The 19,592-nt window shown below is 34.0% G+C and overlaps 1 protein-coding gene across 2 annotated transcripts in view; it reads left to right on the top strand.

Annotated features, from left to right (window-relative positions):
* The window catches only part of LOC150099134 (uncharacterized), a 29,049-nt gene extending 9,760 nt beyond the window's left edge, over positions 1 to 19,289 (top strand). The window contains exon 2 of one of the 2 annotated variants that reach the window (XR_016549362.1): positions 17,288 to 19,289. Coding sequence is in view for 1 of the 2 variants with exons in the window: in XM_090403882.1 (XP_090260008.1) it covers positions 10,587 to 11,840 (1,254 nt within the window). In the remaining variant the exon portion in view is untranslated. Of the gene's footprint in view, positions 1 to 10,500; positions 11,993 to 17,287 lie in introns of those variants that run through there. The other variant, XM_090403882.1, reaches the window with a different exon arrangement.
* The last annotated feature ends 303 nt before the right edge of the window (positions 19,290 to 19,592 follow it).

Here is a 19,592-nt window from a genome sequence, read left to right as displayed (position 1 = left end):
AGGACCTGTTTAAGAAAAGGGTATATGTGGAACTACAAGGGATGATTATGAATTATGGATGATTATGGAACAAGGGAGATTCTTGTTCCATTGTATAAGGTTTGATTAGGCCACACACACACACACACAGACTATTGTGCCCAGATTTGATCACCTGGTTTTCAGGAGGATGAAGAGATGATGCGGAGGGTCGCCTTCTCACTTGCCTGTGAGTAGGCGAGTGAGAAGCGGTTTTTTTTTTTTTTCATGCTTTTACTTCCTTTATATCTGTTCTGGTTGGCTGAATGGTTGGCATAACCATACTCCGGCAAAGAAGCTGTGGGTTCGAATCCATGCCTTTGGCAAGATTCAGATCCTCATCTTTGATCTTTGATGTCTTTTGCACCATAAAAATCAAATAAAAAAAACATCCTTTATTTGTTTGATTATTCTCACATATTCTAATAACACTGCTCTCTCTCTTGAATTCTGCTCTACCAGTATGTGTTTTTGTTTTGATTTTATGCAACTCCTACCCATACACAGTTAATACCTATAGTAAATTTTGGTGTGGTAAGGATTTTTTTTTATAAATTTTACATTATTTGTAATTTTTTTTATTTTATGTAATCCACAAACCTTTCTCTAAAGATCACATTTTCTCATCATTTCAAGCTTCCAATAATTTGGGTGGTTGTCTCACATTGGACAATAAAATTCTTTTCTCACCTAGAGATATTCATGTCCATTTCACAATCTATGTCCAGAGTGAGATTTGAATCCACACTTGTTGGTTGGAGAGTGAATATGCCAACCACTTGTCCAACTAGGATACCAAATGTAGTACTTTCTGATACCCATTTATCAGCTCTCCTGTTAACTCCATTGTTTCTAATTTATGCAAGATCCTCTACAAGTGATGGCCCTTTTTTGATTAATGTATGAACAAAATAATCATCATCAAATTCCTGTTATGTACCCTCAAGGGGTGTACAGGATATGATAGTACTACATGAAAAAATTACATCATTATTAATTTCCTATCTACAATTTTCCTCCAAATCAATCTGTTACTTGTCAAGACTCCAACATTATCAGATCTTATATTTCTATCGTCTAAAGCACTTTGTACAGTATCAATCCACCTATATCTTGGTCTTCCTCTAGGTCGTTTTGCTGCCAACCTGGCAGAAAACACTTGTTTCGCTAATCTTTCCTCGCCCATTCTGTTTAAGTGACCATACCACCTGAGATTAGCTCTGCTAACACATTCCTGGATGCTGACAATTTTAAGTTCTTTCCTAATATCCTCGTTTTTAATATGATATTGCCATTGATGCCATCTGTTCACGCCTACAATCTTTCTCAGGACTCTCATATCTGTGGTCTCTAGTCTTTGGTCAAGTGCTTTACTTCTGACCCAGCTCTGAGATCCATAAGTTAAAACTGGTTTGAACACTGTCTTGTACACAGCTAATTTAGTGTTCTGACTAATTTCTTTCTTATTCCATATGAATTTATTCAATTGACTTCCCACCATACCAGCTTTGCTTATTCTGTTGTCTATTTCTATATTTAATTTACCATCTTCAGTAAAAATCGTGCCTAAATAGCTGAAATGTTTTACTTGTTCCACAGGTTCTCCATTCACAACACAGTTGACATTTTCAATGACTCTGCCTATTTTCATTGTCTTTGTCTTTTTATTGCTGACCTTCATACCATATCTATTACAACAGCTATTCAATTTAGTCAGAGAATCTTGCAGACTTGTAGCAGATTTATTTAGAAGTATAACATCATCTGCATAAAGCAAAGAGCTGACATTAACATCTCCAATTCTGATATCATGTTCAATACCACTTTCCTTCATAATGTGATCCATATAGATAATGAATAACAGAGGGGATAATGTACATCCTTGTCTCACACCAGATTTAACATTAAACCATCTTCCTGTACTTCCTTCAATTCTAACTGCTGACTTACAACTCAAATAAAGACTAAGTATTGCTTGATATAATGCCCCATTGACACCATATAACTGCAGCGTATTGAATAGCTTCTCTCTTGGCACCTTGTCATAAATGAACAAAATAAATAGAATATAATTACCTCTCAAATCACTTCCTTATGATTTGAATATACGAGGAGTGTATGAGGTCCTACACTTTATGAAGGGTATAAAAATGTAAATTGCCCAGCCCGTTTTATTTTATGTGGCCTTATTTTAACTTATATTGTGCCATGTAGTAGCCATAGAATAAATACTCTAACCATTTAGCAAACACAGACACCAAATGTACTACTTTCTCTTACCCATTTATTGCCTCTTCTGTTATCTAACTCCATTGGTTCCAATTTATGTAAAATATCCTCTACAAGTGATATATTTTTTTTTTTTTTTTTTTACTAATGTATGAACAAAAAGAAAATAGAATCTAATTTCCCTTTCAAATTGCATCATTGGCTTAATTTTTCTACAGATATCATTGGAATATATCGGGAGTTTGAGGTCTCGCTTCTTATAAAGGGTATAAAAATGTAAATTTCCTGTCCCATTTGAGTTTATTTGGCATTATCTTAACTTATATGCTAATAAAATTTATTTATTTAATAAAATTAAAACAAACATATTTTATATTAGTTTGCTATAACAAACTAAAATTGTGAATAATGAATACAATCTGAATAAAATACCATTGAAATGTGTGATGTATGGTGATTCAGTGATTTGTGATGTGCAAAATAGAATGCTAGAGGAGTGCTTTCCTGGAGGAATGAATAAGGACCGTGACTATGACGATTAAGTGATATAATAATGTGGATGATACGATTATTATCATTACATCACACCTCCAGGGAGGGCATCATCTAACACCAACACCATCTACCACCGACTACCACCACTAGTACTTTCACAGACAATTGCAAACATCCATGCCCACGCCTGGATTCGAACCCGCAGCCTTTTGGCTGGAGAGCAGATACGCTAACCACTCGGCCAACCAGGCCAGCAAAAAAGATATTTCTCAGTTGCCATCCGCAACAGGACTCAAACCTGCAATCTTCGGATCGTCTAAATCTGATCGTCATAATGGGTATGCATGATGTGAGAGATAGCCTGAATGAGTATGGAAGAGGTAGAAGAACGTGAAACGGAAGATAGTGAGCAAATTGCTAAGCTCTAATAATGGAGAGTTTAGGAGTGTGGCAATAATGAATGCCTAGCAAGAATGTGTTGAAAGAGAGGCTTGAATTATGTGGATGCCTATAGTGCATTTCATGATAGAGGAGAACTTATGTGAGAGATGAGCTGCATCTAAACGTGGGTAGGCATAGGAATGTAGAGATTGTTGCTTGGAACAAGTCAGATTGTTAGGGCAAGAAATTAGAGTTGTCATGGAGAATGAGGTAAGAATTGCCTCTTGTAGGGATAGTCACTTTGGAGATTGGAGAATGTATAGTATATTGTGCATTCAGATGGAATCTAGAGAAAATAATCATTATTGTTGTTATTATTATTTGATAACCTCTATTGAGCCAACAGGCTTATAATGGGAGGCCCACTCAACCAGCAACATGTGTATGATAATGAGCTTTGAATTTATTTATATTACCTGCCAACCTCTAATCCTCTCTGATAGACATTCTCTCAAATACTCATCATAACCAACACTCCAGTCCTGATATCCCTCTCATTATTAGTCTTTGGACCTTCTCTAGTGTTTCCACATCACAATGAAAACTAGGTGACCAAATCTGAGCACAGTAGTCCATATGTGGTCTGACCAATGTCTTGCATAGATGCACCACCACCACCTGCTTATCCCAACATCTATCATACATTTTATCATAGGAGCAATACGATATGCAATTTTTGTAACTCATACAATGTTCCTTTGGAACCTTTGTATTATCAAGTCCCACAGCCTTATTAACATCTAGTTTGTTCAACTCCCCATACACCTCTTGTTCACTTACAGTCAGTCAGTCTCTCCTCCACATCAACTACTCTCAATCTCTTCATGAAGTCATATTCACAAGATTGAAAGACCTTTATGAACTGCTCATTAAGTATCTCCACTACATCTTTTGCAATAGCTGTCTTTATACTATTATCTTCAATCAATGTCATCCTTCCATAATCATTTTTTTTTTTTTTTGCTGGCTGCATATCGAAAGAACTCCTTAGTATTCTTTTTGGTTTCATTAGCTAACTGCTGTTCATACCTCACTTTTGCTACACTTACCAACCAAGTCACCTGCCTTGCCTGGTCTTTGACAAATTACGAAGGACAAGCAGATTAAACAGCAAAATTCTCAGCACTGAACCTTGCAGCACCCCACTACTCACCTGTTTTCGCATCGATTCCTTCCCTCCATATACAACTTTTTGATGTCTGTCCAGCAGCCACCCTCCTATCCACTTAACCAGTGTTATATCCATCCCATTTGTTCTAATTTTATAACAAGAGTTCCATGTGGTATCCTGTCAAATGCCTTTTCAAATTCCATCAAAATCGTCATGTAACCATTTCGTTTATCTAACTCACTGTTACTCTATTATAAACAGTTATTCAATTCCAAAGGCGTGACCGACCTTTCACAAAGCCATGTTAACCCTCATACAGTATCATATTTTTATCTACACATTCTTAAATTCTCTTTCTTACCAATTTTTCTAGTACTTTTACCAACATGCCTGAGATACCGATTTCTCTATAATTTAATACTGTAGTCTTAGTAGATCTTGTGTTATTCAGAGGAATTATTTTGCCCTCTTTCCACTCCCTTTCAACTCTACCAGAGTTGAAATTAAAGCCTAGTCAAAGGCATTGCCATTTCCCTTACACATTGTCGCAAATCCTTAGCTGATATCCCATCTAATTCCCACAGCTGTATTTACATTGAAATTTTGCAATATCCTAAAAACCTTCAATTCATCCATCACATAGGTTAAAGCAGTAACCTCACTAAGATGATATATCCTTGCAAACTGATCACTCAGTAACTTATCTATTTTATCTGCTTCTGTGTGCTCATGACCATCGTCACTGATTAAGGTTAATATTCCATAGTCATTCTTCCTCTTACTTTTTCACTGAACGAAAGAACTTTGGGAAAAAGGTCAATTTCCTTTGACCTGCTTGACTAGATTCTTCTCATCTGATTTGCCTTCCTTGCCATGCTGGTCACCTTGTAATGTTCATGATTTTTTTGGTTATCTTTCTCTTTATATTCTCTCCACAGCATTTTCTTCTTCTGTAACTCCTTAATGATATCATTCATCCATCTAACTCCTACCCAGTTAACTCTCCTTACCCTAGATATACATCTTAATACTATTATACTTCTCTAGATAATCTTTAACTATATCTCATGCACACTAACATCCTTACCCTCCAATGTTTTTATGCCATGGTATAGATTTATGCTTCTTCCTAAGCATGTCATAATCACTCACCTTGTAGTTCCACAAATGTCCCTTCTTGATTGAAATGGAAGTAAACTACCATGCTCCACCATAGTAAATTTAAAAAGGAAAGACCATTTTTAGAATCTGAAGCACTCAGAAATCAACTGAATTTAAATAAATACGGGTGAATAAAACTTTACAAAATTTGGAAAACAATAATTGTCAGATCTCCCACTTTACATCCTCACCACTTATTAATGGCCATAGAGGACCACCTAAATAGGACTTCAGACCCATGTGTTTCATTTAGTATTGTGTTGTTTTTGTGTGGGTGTTACAAGAGTTATTTGCAATCCTTGAAGATGTTTCAGTGACTGAGACAAAATATTGGAAGCATTGAAATTAGTTTTTAATCCTTATCAAGTTAAACCTCCAACACGATGACCTTCCAGCACTTACACCTTAACATATATGGAAAGGTCGAAAGAAGCTGTCCAAATGTTCTGTTGAGTTTGGTACAAGAACAAACGTTGCTAATTCTCAAGAATGTCTCAACAAATAAAATTTGTGATATGAAGCCAAGTTCAAGCATAAGTCATTGTGCATGTTTATCTTTTTATTAATTTTTATGAGAGGACTTTTGCAATAGCATCCTTACATATCCAATAATTTTCCTCTGCATACTTTTATCTAACAATCACAAACTCTATGAAAGTCATTCGATTATATGAAACTATATACAATAGTTATTATTATTGCTCAGGACCACTCCTTTAACTTGTTCACTGTTCATGCTCTCGCCACCATATACGGAAATTCATTCCATGGTCCAACATGGTCAACAACCCTTTATGACAAAAAAAAAGTCCTTGTCCTTGCTTGCTCCCCTGTTCTACCATACAAAAGGTCTCCACTGCCAATCATATAACTGCTTCTCAATAGTTTAAATATCTCAATCATATTGCCTCTTCGTGTTCTATCCCAAGTCTATTTTCCTAACCATCATTGCACAGTGTTTGTTTTCTGCCCTGAAGGCTAATTTTTCTTGTTCAAATACCAGAGCACAAGAATTCAGATTTGATCAGAGAGCACAAAGGACCACAACAAACATTATGGAATAATGGGATTATCAAAGGGCAGCTGCCATTGTAAAACTCTTACTTATTCTGTTCATATCTCATACACATAACTCTGAGATTCGTTTCTTCCAGATGCCTCTATCTTGAGCTACCAGGTTGGCTTCTCTTCAACTCTTCCAGGCATTGTCTTCTTTCCTTTTCTGTCATTCACTGCTAAATTAATGTAAGCCTTCCTCTTTTCTGTTTTCCATCTGTGATACATGTTAAAACAACCTTAGAAATCTCTCTGCTGTCTATTTTCAATGTGTCCATTTCCATCTGTTTTTTTTTATTTCATCCATGATGCATTTTTGCTCAGATTATATTATTCATCATTTGTCATATGTTGGAGCCAAAATATTTTTAATATTTTAGGCAGACATTTGGTTTGAAAACTATCTAATTTAGCTTCCTTATTTTTTAGGTAACTTTCATGTCTCTGATCCCTATAATAATATGGCCTTAACATTGCTCTTGAAGATCGTTATTTTTGTTTTATTATGATATTGGAAGATTTCCATATAATATTTAATTTTTTTCAGGATTAGCTTTTGTGAGTCTTTGCATTATATCCAGCTAAGTTCCATCTTCACATTTGCTTCCAAGTATGTAGAAACTTGGTTTTCTGAGGAGGATATGATGTTGGGAATAGAATTAGGATATATAATTATCTGGAAGGATAGAGATTGAAAAGAGGGGGGTGGAATGCTGTTAATGATTGCAGAGGAATTCTCTGCAAAGTGTGGAAGTTGATAGTGCATGCACAGATTTTGTATATCTGTGGGGGGGGTACAAAGTTGAAATAAACAGGTTAGTATATCTGATAGGATGCTGTTATAGGCCAATGAATGCAGAGAATACTGATTTTGAAATGTTTAGGCAAATTAGTTGGGCATGTAAAAAGAAGGTGATCATGATGGGAGACTTTAATTACGGGAATATAGACTGGAAGGAGGAGGAGATAGTTTATGGGAACAAGGAGAGTAAATTTTTTGTGGAATTTCTGAGAGACAAGTATCTTGAACAGCACATGACTGAAGCATCTAAAGGCTTTAATGTTTTGGATTTGGTGATAACTTCACAAGATGTAGTTGTTAATGAAATGTTGACACTGCCGCCTGTTGATGAGATCATTCATAAGGCACTTGTTTGGGAAATGATGAAACAAGAAAAGGTCACTGCCAAAAATGGATACATGTGGAAGTATAAAGCAGGTAATTATAGGAAGCTCTGTAGTCAGTTAGTATCAGTATGTTGGGTAGATGAGCAGAGCTGAAAAGATGTTGACAATGCATGGAAACTCACAAGGCAGTATCTGACAAAAGCAATGTATGACTGCATACCAAGGGTTAAGCGAGTAAATAGAGTAGGGGTGAAATGGATGAACAGTGAAATCAAGCAAGCTGTGCTGGAAAAGAAAATGCTATGGAGGAGGTACAAGACAATTGGTAGTGATTGGATCCATGAAGAGTATAAAGTGCAGGCTAGGAAATTGATGAGCATGGTAAAGAAAGAAAAGGTCTGCACCTTTTCTTTCTGTTATGAGAGGAGATTGGCTAGTTAGGTCAAGATTCTAAGATTGCCAGATTTTGGAAAACCAAATATGGGACATGGGTCACCCATGATGTTTGTCTACAGATTTTGCATTCAACTTTGTCATTATGTTTTCCTATTTCAATAAAATTCCATTCTTTTGAATAATCATCATTAAAAACACACTTTTGTTTTGGCAATATTAAGGACTTAAGGAAAGAAACAAAATTTAATTTACCTTTAATTATATAATTTATGTATTAACCAAATATCACACATTCGAAAAAAGCGAGATATTATATTTTAATAATTATTGAAATAACATCCATGTACTGTACCGATATTGCACTGTGCAATGCCCAAATAAGAACTATATGAAAATAAGCAAATGCAATATATCTGTACAGAATTATAAACAAAATGCTTATGTTAAATAAAAAGCAACCAATGAAAGGGACCGTCGCTGCCATGCCGCCACCCTAAACTGTAAACACAATTAATTTCCTCGAATTGTCAGTTTTTATGGCTTACAAATCAATTTAAGTTGGATTATTCGAAAATAATATTGAAAATTATAATTGCTTAGCATAATATTTATATTTTTATCTTTTCATTAATACGCAGTCTAATACGGGACATTAGACTGTCCCTACAAGTAGAATACAGGACAGCAAAATTCTCTGAAATATCGGACAGTCCCGTATCTATGGGACATCTAGCAAGACTAAGGTTCAAGGGAAATTTTTCCACTACATTGCATGCAAGAGGAAGAATAATTATGGCAGACTGACATTGGTGGACAGTCATCGCAGCAGACTATCAGCTGCAAAGGATTTAGTGGAATTATTGAACGAGCACTTTATCAGCGTATATCATAGTAAATGATCAGTACAATATACTGAAGAGAGGCAAGTATTAAGATAATTGGAAGTGAAAGAAACAAGTGTATATCAGATGTTGATTGAGTTAGATGTGAATAAGGCTGTGGAAAAGAATGACATATCACCATGTATTCTTAAGAAATGTGCACCACAGTTGGCAGTGCCCTTGACCTGGTAATTTAATGGGTAAAGTTCCTAAGGAGTGGAAAGAAGGCAAAATAGTACCACTCCACAAGCATGGTTCTAAGACAGAAGTCTCCAACTACAGGCCAGTCTGTATAACTGCAGTTGTGGTCAAGGTGTTGGAGAGATTGGTAAGGAATAGAATACAGGATTGGGTAGATGGACATAGCATTCTTTATGATGGTCAGCATGGATTTGTAAAGGGTAGGTCCTCTTTTAGTAATTTACTTGCATTTTATGGCGTGTGTTATAAAAGAGAGAATCATATACAGTGATATTCTTGGACTTTGCAAAAGCATTTGATAGATTACCACATAAGTTGATGTACAAGCTGCAGAGGATGGGAATAGATAATATATTGTTATATGGATCAGAAATTGGCTCTCTGAACAATGCCAGCAGGTTGTGTATGATGGAGCAATGTCTCAAAAAAGGATAACCAGTGGCATGCTCCAAGGTTCTGTTCTTGGGCCTCTGCTGTTTAACTTGTTTGTAAACGATATATTCTATGGACCGACTGAGGATCTTCAGTTATTTGCTGATGATGCAAAGTTGGGAAGAATTATAAGTAGCACTGCTGATGTTGTATTCCTTCAGGAAGACTTTACTTTGAAGAAAGAGTGGAGTGCAGAAATCTAAGGCTGTGTATAGTCTAACCACAGAAGCAAAAATTGTCGTTGGCAGACTGCCAAGAAGAGTCAATTCATGTTGAAGGAGAGAAAGAAATAAGGTGATATATGAATTGGCCACCAACACGTGAAATCACGTGCTTTATACGTAAAATTTTCCAACTGTTATACAAGCAAAATAGTTACCACTTTAAAAACTACAATGATCATAAAAGAAAAGGTAATTTTCCTGACATGTAATAATAAATGCTCATTGCACAATACGGAATGTCACCCTATTATCGGAATGGATTGTCCTTCTTTTGACATGCGCAGAAGTGTTGAAAAGTCTTGTATCTGTGGGTGTACTATACTATATCGATGGTGCCATACTGCAGGAAGTGGATGAGATTTCGGAGTGATAGTTCACTGCAGTTTAGAGAGCATATTTGGTAGTGTGGCAAAGGTTGCACGTCACAGTGCTCATAAAAGTGGGTATTTTACAGATTGTAAATTTGACAGATAGCTGATTTGACATAACACTTACCAAATGAGTATGTAACTGAAGATGTGAGGCAAGGATCATGAACCTCAAAGTCAGAAAGTGAAAGACAACCCCATTGCACAGGACTCTACCATATATGCGTGCATCAACCTTGAGGTTCATCATCCTCAATTTTATTACTATTATTATTATATTACTTTCTTTTTAGCTAACAGTGAATTATTTTAAAATAAATTGTATGAATTACTGAATTACATTTTTTTCTCCTTGGTAGATCAAGTTTATTGATGCAGCCAAGTGAAGTGTGCTGTTATCTGGATAATACAGAATCTTCCATGTCGATTCTGAAGTTTTTTATGTATGATTTCCCATTTTTGGTGGATAAATAATATGGAGCAGTGCTTACTTACTGAAACAGTTAACACTTTATCTTCAAGTTCAATGAATAAAAAAGAAGAAATGGAGACTAGAGAAACAAGTACAGGTGAAACTTCCAAGAAGTTATATGAGGAATATGGATCACCAAAGGAAGACACAGTAGTTCCAAGTAAAAAGACTTGGACCAATGAAACTGTGGATGAATCCAGTGTTCAACAAGTCTTGAATACAAGAACTCACACCAGTGTGAAACATTTAGCCTGTGATACCTGTGGGAAATCATTTACAGAAGCGGAAAGTCTTAAACGACACTTAAGAATTCATACCAATGAGAAACCTTATACTTGTGGCACTTGTGGTGTATCATTTTCACAATTGGCAAATCTTAAATGTCATACAAGAATTCATACCAAAGAGAAACCTTTTACCTGTGAAGTTTGTGGTAAATCATTTTCACAAATGGGAACTCTTAAAAGACATTCAGTAATGCACACTAAAGAGAAACCTTTTTCATGTGCAACTTGTGGTAAATTATTTACACGGTCTTATTATCTTAAGGAACACATAAGAGTTCATTCTAATGAGAAACCTTTTACCTGTGAAACTTGTGGTGAATCATTTTCAAAATCTGCAGCTCTTAAACGACATACGAATATTCATGAAAAACCTTTTCTTTGTAAAACTTGTGGTGAATCATTTTCAAAACCTAGAGCTCTTAAACAACATGCGAATGTTCACAAATCTTTTCTTTGTGAAACTTGTGGTGAATCATTTTCAAAATCTAGCGCTCTTAAACAACATACAAATATTCATGAAAAACCTTTTCTTTGTGAAACTTGTGGGAAATCATTTTCATACTCTCATGAACTTAAAGGACACACTAGTGTTCACACTAACGAGAAACTTTATACTTGTGAAATTTGTGGTAAATCATTTTCAAGATTACGTGATCTTAAGCAGCACATAATAATCCATACTAATGAAAAACCTTTTACCTGTGATACCTGTGAAAAATCATTTGCACGAATGGAGAGGCTTAAAAAGCACAAAAGAATTCACACTGGTGAGAGACCTTTTGCTTGTGAATTTTGTGATAAATCATTTTCAGAATCTCATCATCTTAAAGATCATAAAAGGATTCACACTAATGAGAAGCCTTTTAACTGTGAAACTTGTAAAAAATCATTTGCCCGAAGGATTTATCTTAAAAGGCACATTAAAAATTCACACCAATGATAAATCTTGAACATGTTAAACATATGATAAAGTATTATTAGAATTTGAAGACATTGCCCTTAGCAATTCGAGAGTTCATAGTAATGAGAAATCTTTTATCTGTCACATTTCTGATTTAATTATCTTTACATATTTCAAAAATTATGTCTTACTTTGTGGAATTATCATTAAAAATCATCACTGTGATCCCAGATTTTAATCTTTGCATAAAATCTTACTGAAATCTTTTTAATTTAAGTATTTATGCAGATTGCCAACATCAATAATACTTCCTACTAATATAACATATGACATTGGGTCAACTATAACAGGAATTCAAGCCTCTGTATCTCAGTCAATATAAGTGAAGCCGTTTGGTTGGAAAGACCTGGGTTCGATTTCCATCAGTGATGAGGAACCTTTATCTGGTCTTCGAAGCCACTGGATGGATAACAAGAATTCATGATGAGAAAGCCTTTACTCGTGGAAGTTTATGATAAATGAATATATAGTAAACACACTAATGAGAACTTTTTTCATCTAAGAATCTCATTGTGAAAGTTTGTGAACTTAAAGCACATTAGTACCATGAATCAGCCAATAATCCTTTTTCACACCACTTCAGGCTTCCAGTAAGTGGGATGAAAATTAACAGCTACATAAAGGGCTTCAGAAAACAGGCCTGTAGAGTTGGTACATAAAACCTTTGACTTAGATTCTGACTCCAACTCCTATTTAATGGTACCTTTGCCGACTCTGACTAGCAATTTTTCTAACCATTCCTACATTTCAGCCTACAAATGCTGGTTGTGAAAATAAAGGATAGAGGTACACTATTCTTCACTGCCATTTCAGTGATGTGGTTTTTAAACTTTTCAGTGGTTATTGTTTGGCCTCCAGTAGATTTCTGATTTTCTTTAGCTCTAAAGTAGAGGGAATGTTTTTATTGCTACCTTTCTCATTCACACTTCTGACACTTAAATTTGATGCTCTTGTAGGTGTATTTTTATCAGAACCACAAAAACTACTAATTTTTGCATCACATGCTTTTTCACAATTACCATCTTTACAATACATTGGCACACATTTCCCATCTGTTGTTGTTGTAAAATATTCAAAAACAGCAGGCTCTATTAACACTTTTTATGCCTCCAAGTCCAAAGACTCATTGAGGGAGAACACCTCTGTCTCCAACTACAACAAACTGCATCATCTACACCAATGCCATCTACTACTCACCATCAGTAGTATTTTAATGGACAATCACAGCCATCCATGGCAGGATTTGACCCTGCAGCCTTTTGGCTGGAGAGTGGTATGCTAACCACTAGGCAAAGGAGCCCTTAAAACAACTTGTGAGCCAGACGTTTTTTTGCCATTGTGAATGTTTTCATGGGATGATGCTTTCACTAATATAATATATAAGTTATCATAAAGTGTTTTATTTTAAAATTTGCAAAGAACTTGATATTGAAATGTATCCTGAAAATATAGGTCAATGAAATTTATCTGTGAAATAGGAAATTTTAACATATTATTTATATTACAATTTAAATTCATTAAAAGTCAGAGTTGGTGCATTTTTACCGACTCTGATTCCAGTAACCAAGAATTGCTTCTGACTCCACAGTTCTTTCATAAACATCCATGGAATTATAGTATTGCATCAGTCTGTGGGCATAAAAGTGGATATACTGTAATCTGTTATAGCAAATTATGGCCAAGAAACTTGGTATCTTAGAAACCTGATTATTGATATGATAGGGTGGTTATGCCAATCTACACTGTCAGTGTAGATTGGAATAACCGCCATGTGTTCTGGCTAGATTTAAACACAAATTAATGCATTAAATTAATACAAAAAAATTAACCACATGTGTTTCTGGCTAGATATAGATTTGTGAGCTTTCTGAGAAAATTTATTACTTAACAGATGTGATAATGATGGAGGAATCATATTAAAAATGAAGATATTAAAAAGAAACTTCGCATTATTAGCATTTCAACATATGTTTGCAGAACTGTACTCTAGGATGGTATGGTTACTTAAACAGAATGGAAGAGGAAAAGGTTAACAATAAGTGTTTGATTGAATGAAAAAGATCCAAAGACAGTCAATATCTATGGGGATTAAAAGACCAAAATGGAAGGTATAAACAATATTAGATTAATTTGGGGGAGAGCAATGCAACTCTAGAGAATTGTATATGGTCGAGTGGAATTAGGGTGAATGACAACGGTAGGGTTGTCAGACATCCGATTAATCGGGATTGTCCCGATTTTAAGCCTCGAACCCCGATGTCCCTAATAGACCTTTCGGGACGCTTCAAAATATTGGAAAGCTTTCGAATCCACTTTCGCCGAATTAAAGAAATTTTTAACGGTGTATTTGTGTATATTATTATGATTCAACCATGCGCCTGTCTCATTTCGTGATGTGTGGAGGGCATGGTTGCCACTCACAGTTTTTGAAATTCCCCAGATTAGACCTCAAAAATTCCCCAGGTAATAATAACTAGGCTCGGATTTTTAGGTCGTAAAAAAGTGCAAAATATGCGTCCAAGTATACACTAAAAACATTTAAAACATCCGAAATATGCTCTTAAATATGCAAAAAACTCAAACTATGCACTTAAATATGCCTTTATTAATTTATAATTCTGTATGGTTTAATTAAAACATACATAAACTAATAACATAATATAAAATACAAAAAAAAAAATGACATTTAAATAGTTATCTACTAACTGACCAGAAAAATGACTTAAAACTTTGCTCATTTTTTTTTTTTTTAATTCCCTCTTTCTCTTTTCCTGTAACAAAGTATACTTTCATTTAAAAAAATATATATAAATTTATATTATACGAAGAATACATGCTTAACTTACTTTAATTGACATTTCCTCCCTCTTCTTCGCTAATATCTTCTGGTAATTGATCACATTCCCTTTGTGGTATTAAGTCGATTTTTATATCTATTATGAACTGTGTGACTCGAACTCCTTGATTAATGTTTTCGGTGGGCTCCCAAGAAGTACACGCTGCATTTTGTCTCGCTAAGCACTGCTTTGCTAGGATTCTGTCTCTCACAGTTTCTGTTTTTAATGAATTAGCTAATTTTGTTTTTATACAATTCACTTGTGAGAAAATTTGCTCCACGCTTGCAGATGAATGCGGCAGAAAAGTAAGATTTGTCACAAAATATGACAGTAAACCATATTTATTATTATTCATGCCATCTTTTATGTCAGTCAATGAATGCCAATATCTTTAGGAATTGGTAGATCTGATGCTACGAGATGATAACTTCTCCACTCATCATCTATTTGATTTAACCTAATATCATCAACAAGTGAGAGGAATTGAGCAACAAGAGTAATAATGGTAGATGGTGACTGGCTAGGGTCACTAGCAACTTTTGGGTCCAAGATTCGTAATTTTGCAACAATGCTGTCTTCTTCGAAGACAAATTTTTTCTTTATTTGCGAACTAAGTTCCACAAGAACCTTTAAACAATCATTTTTAAATCTCAACAAAATAGTCTCTTCGAAAGGGTTTCTAATCAAGTGCGCCATTGTTCTACCACCGAAGTAAATATCATTGACATTTTTATAGTTGTTTTGGTTTCTTGGATCAATTTTAATAATTTAGGTGTTCTTAAAATCTCATCTTTAATGAAGCAACTAAGTAAATTGAGATATTCTGTTGATACATTTAGGAATAGTCGGTGTAACCTGAAATGCTGTGATTGAAAATCTATATTAAGTGTATTTACCTTTTAGAATATACTGAAGGAAAAAAAAGCATTGGTCTGGTTCGAAGGTCAGTAAGTGTATCATAAAGTTTTTTTGGTATTGTCAATTTTATCTGTCCTTGATTCATTTTGAAAGTATAGAACCAATGCATCATACTGTTCGAAAATTGTTGATACCATTTTTTCCCTGGTTTGAGCAAGTTTGGGAATTTTATGTGTAGCTATATCAGCAGCTTCTTGAATGAGTACAAAATCTCTTTGCCGCTTAGCACTGCGGGAGAAGTAGGAGTTTAAATCCTTTAGAAAAGCTTCTAAGTATGAGGGTAAAACACTAACTGCATGACTAGCGCATAGAGCAAATGAATGACAAACGCAACCCATCACAAAAACGTCATCTTTCAACAGTTTCTGAAATCCACTGTTAACGCCCATCATGGAGGAACAGTTATCACTACCAAACCCAATGATATTGCTAAGGGGAATGCCATGATCCAGCAGAAGAGTTTTGACAGCACTGTAAAGACTTTTAGCACTTCCGTTCTCTACACATACTATGTCTAGTAATGCATCAGCTACATCTTTTTTATCTGTATCAAAATATCGTACAGCAACAGCCAAGGTTTGAGTGACGGAGATATCTGTACTCTCATCTATTATAATTGAAAAGTTCTGATTCTTGCATACTTCGGTAAATTGAGACTTTCCATGTAATGATATTCCATCCTGAATAACATAAGAAAGTTTAGTTTTCTTCATTGCTAACTTTCCAGCAATTTGGCTATCTGGAAATGCGCGTTTACACATAGTTACAAAATGATCAACATGAGAAAATGGGACGTTTTGCTCAGAAAAGAAGCTGGCCATTATTAAATCACTCCTAGCTAATTGTTTATCTTCTGTTGACGCTTTCTTATTAAGAAATTGAGTAATAACAGCTGTCGACTTAGCAGACTGATAATTACTTTTATGTTTGGCTGAATCTTTATGCTTTATTAGCGCAGATTTGGTTGCGTTTTTAAATGTAATATTACAACACTTAGAATAATTCATGTCTTGCTGCAGCCAATCTTTTAATTCAACATATTTTAACCAATCTTTTTTAAATGCTTCAGAATACCACTTCTGTTTTTTCTTTGATGGCTCCATATGGTTGGATTGGAAGTACCATAAATATGAAAATAAGTAAAAATATTCATAATTTAAACAACTTTTCAAACACTAACAAGGATCTCTACGATAACACTGCAAGAGGTTGCGCTATATATATGTAACGATGTAAAACCTGTGTGATAAAAAAGGGAAAACGAAACCAGAACAGAAAAAAAATCGTGAATATAATAGTAAAATATTAAAATTCAAACTTTTGTTCAAATTTCGCAAGATTTTGAGAGTTTTTTTTTATTAAAAATCCCTAGGTAGAGGCTAAATTCCCTAGATCTTGGGGAAAATCCCAAGGAATGGCAGCCCTGGTGGAGGGGAATTGCCGTGATCATACATTTAAACAGTACTGTTCTACCGCGAGCCAGGATAGATGCCTTTAGTTCCGTTGACTTATTTATTTCCGTTGATTTATTTATTATATTTTATTTTGTGTTTCGTTTTCTTATGTAAGTTAAGTTATTATTACTATTTTAAAACTTGATTATTAGTAATTACTTGAAATATATTCTTTGAAATTAATAATAACGTTTCTAATTACATTATTTATTTTTAGCCCTACTGAAAATGCCGAAGAGACAATGCAAATTTTTCGAAAAATGTAGTGAAAATTACCTTTTATGAAAAGGGGCAGGACAGACTACGAAGGTTTTTGTAAACATTGTAACAGTTATTTCAGTATAAGTCACGGGGGAATTGCCGATATAAAAGATCATATAGAAAAAAGAGAAACATCAATCCAATGTAGCAGCTTCAAGTACGAGTAAAACTATTACAAATTATTTTGTAAAACAAGATAGTTCAGAAGAGGAAAAAATTATGGCAGCAGAATTGTGTTTCGCTTATCACGTGATTAAACAACATCAATCTCTTGCGTCTACAGACTGTCTCAATAGGCTAATACCGAAAATATTCAACAATTCAAAAATTGCAACACAGGAATCTTCAGCAAAAACGAAAACATCGAGTTTAATTAATCGGATTCTTGCGCCATTCGATTAATATAATTTGTAACGAAATTGAAAGTTGTTTATTTTATTCCATTAGCACTAATTCTAATAATCACAAGGATCAAAACATTTTTCCAATCATGATTCAGTATTTTTCCAAGACCGGCATAAACTTAAAAAATTATTGAAATTGAGCAATTTAAAAGGGGAGACATCAGATAACGTGGCCAATTTTTGTGTTCAAACTTTGAAGGATTTGAAAATCGATACTAAAAAATGCATCGGATTTGGCGGCGACAATGCAAATATTAATTTTTTGGGGGGCCCGAAAAAGAAAAGGTACTAATAATGTGTACACAAAACTAAAAACAGAAATTGGAGCAGACATTGGATGTCCAGCCCATATATTACACAATACATTACGAACCGCGGCCGACCAATTATCTTGCGATGTTGAACAGATTATTTTAAAACTATTTAATTATTTTGCTATATACGCTGTAAGAACAGAAAGACTAAAAGACGTTTGCAATTTTGTGGATGTAGAATGTAAAATATTACTGTCACATTGTAAAACACGATGGTTATCACTGCTATCGAGCGAACTATAAAATTATTTGATGCTCTTAATTTTTTTTTTTCTTGTCGGAGGAAAAAGCACCAAAGACTACTACTAGGATTTTTTTAAAAACCCTCTTAGTGAAGCCTATCTTTGGTTCCTACATAGCCAATTAGTATTCATTTTCAAATATTCAAAATTGAAGGAAGAAAAAAGTCGATTATAAAAGTTTTAGAGGTTATAAAATCTAGTCTCAAAACAGCAATAGAAAAGTTAAATAATTTTGTACCATTTCAAGTTAAAACAATAATGAAAAAATATGAAGAAAGTGCATTAATTTCAAAAAACAAATCAATGAATTTCACGAAGAAATAACAAACTTTTATGAAACAGTGACTGAATATATAAAATAGTGGATATTCAGTGTTTTCACAGATGACTTTGGAAGTAATTCCAAAGTGGGAAGATGAGTTTTGATTATTTGAAGACAAAAAATATTCATATAAATGGCACATACTTACTGTATTTTAATCGACTCACCACATTGAAAACCATATTAGAGGAAGGATTAAAATCTTAAGAGTGGAATAAAAAAATAGCTTCAGAAAAATGGGCATTTATATTTTCAAAAATGGAAACGGAATTTCCCGAGCAATATAAAGATTTGTATAATATACAGTATGTGAATATGTTTTTTCTATACCTGGTCACAATGGTTACGTGGAAAGAATATTTTCCTTAATGGAAATCCAATGCACGGAGGATAGAAATAGACTCAATAAATACTGCTGAAAGTATTCTTCAATGTCTGGAAAACTACGATTTTAATTATCTTCAATTGCATGATTATTTACTGAATAACAAGGCTCTATTGAAAATTACAAAATCTGGTGATAAATTCAAAAAGAAAGAGTAATGTTTTAATTAAAACAAAGGCTAACTAATATTAGTTTTGTGATCTTTAAATAGTTAAAATAAGCCATTGGTATTATTTCTTATAGTTAAAATTTAAAAAAATGTTTTTGTGATTTTCTTTTCTTAAAATTTTGTTTGTGTTAATTCTTGATTCAAGTATAAAGTCAAGTAACTTGAATATCTAATATTTTATATTTATCACTGTGATTTTTTTAGTTGAGTTGTAAGATCTTTATAAACCAAAGAATTTTTATATTTGTTACTGTGATTTTTTTAGTTGAATTGTAGAATCTTTATAAAACAAAGAATGTTTTATTTGTCTCTGTGATTGTTTTTCTAGTTATATTATCTTTATAAAATAAAGAATCTCGTGACTGTGAAATTTGTAGTTCATTTGTAGAAAGAAGATGTGTACTTTTTTTTTTTTTTTTAGGTTG

This window comes from Typopeltis vanoorti, chromosome 14, assembly GCF_054136105.1.
Source record: "Typopeltis vanoorti isolate ZY-2024b chromosome 14, IOZ_Tvanoo_1.0, whole genome shotgun sequence".
Classification (NCBI taxonomy): Eukaryota; Metazoa; Arthropoda; class Arachnida; order Uropygi; family Thelyphonidae; genus Typopeltis; species Typopeltis vanoorti.
The sequence above is the reverse complement of the archived record's forward strand: the minus strand, read 5'-3'. Positions and strand labels throughout refer to the sequence as shown.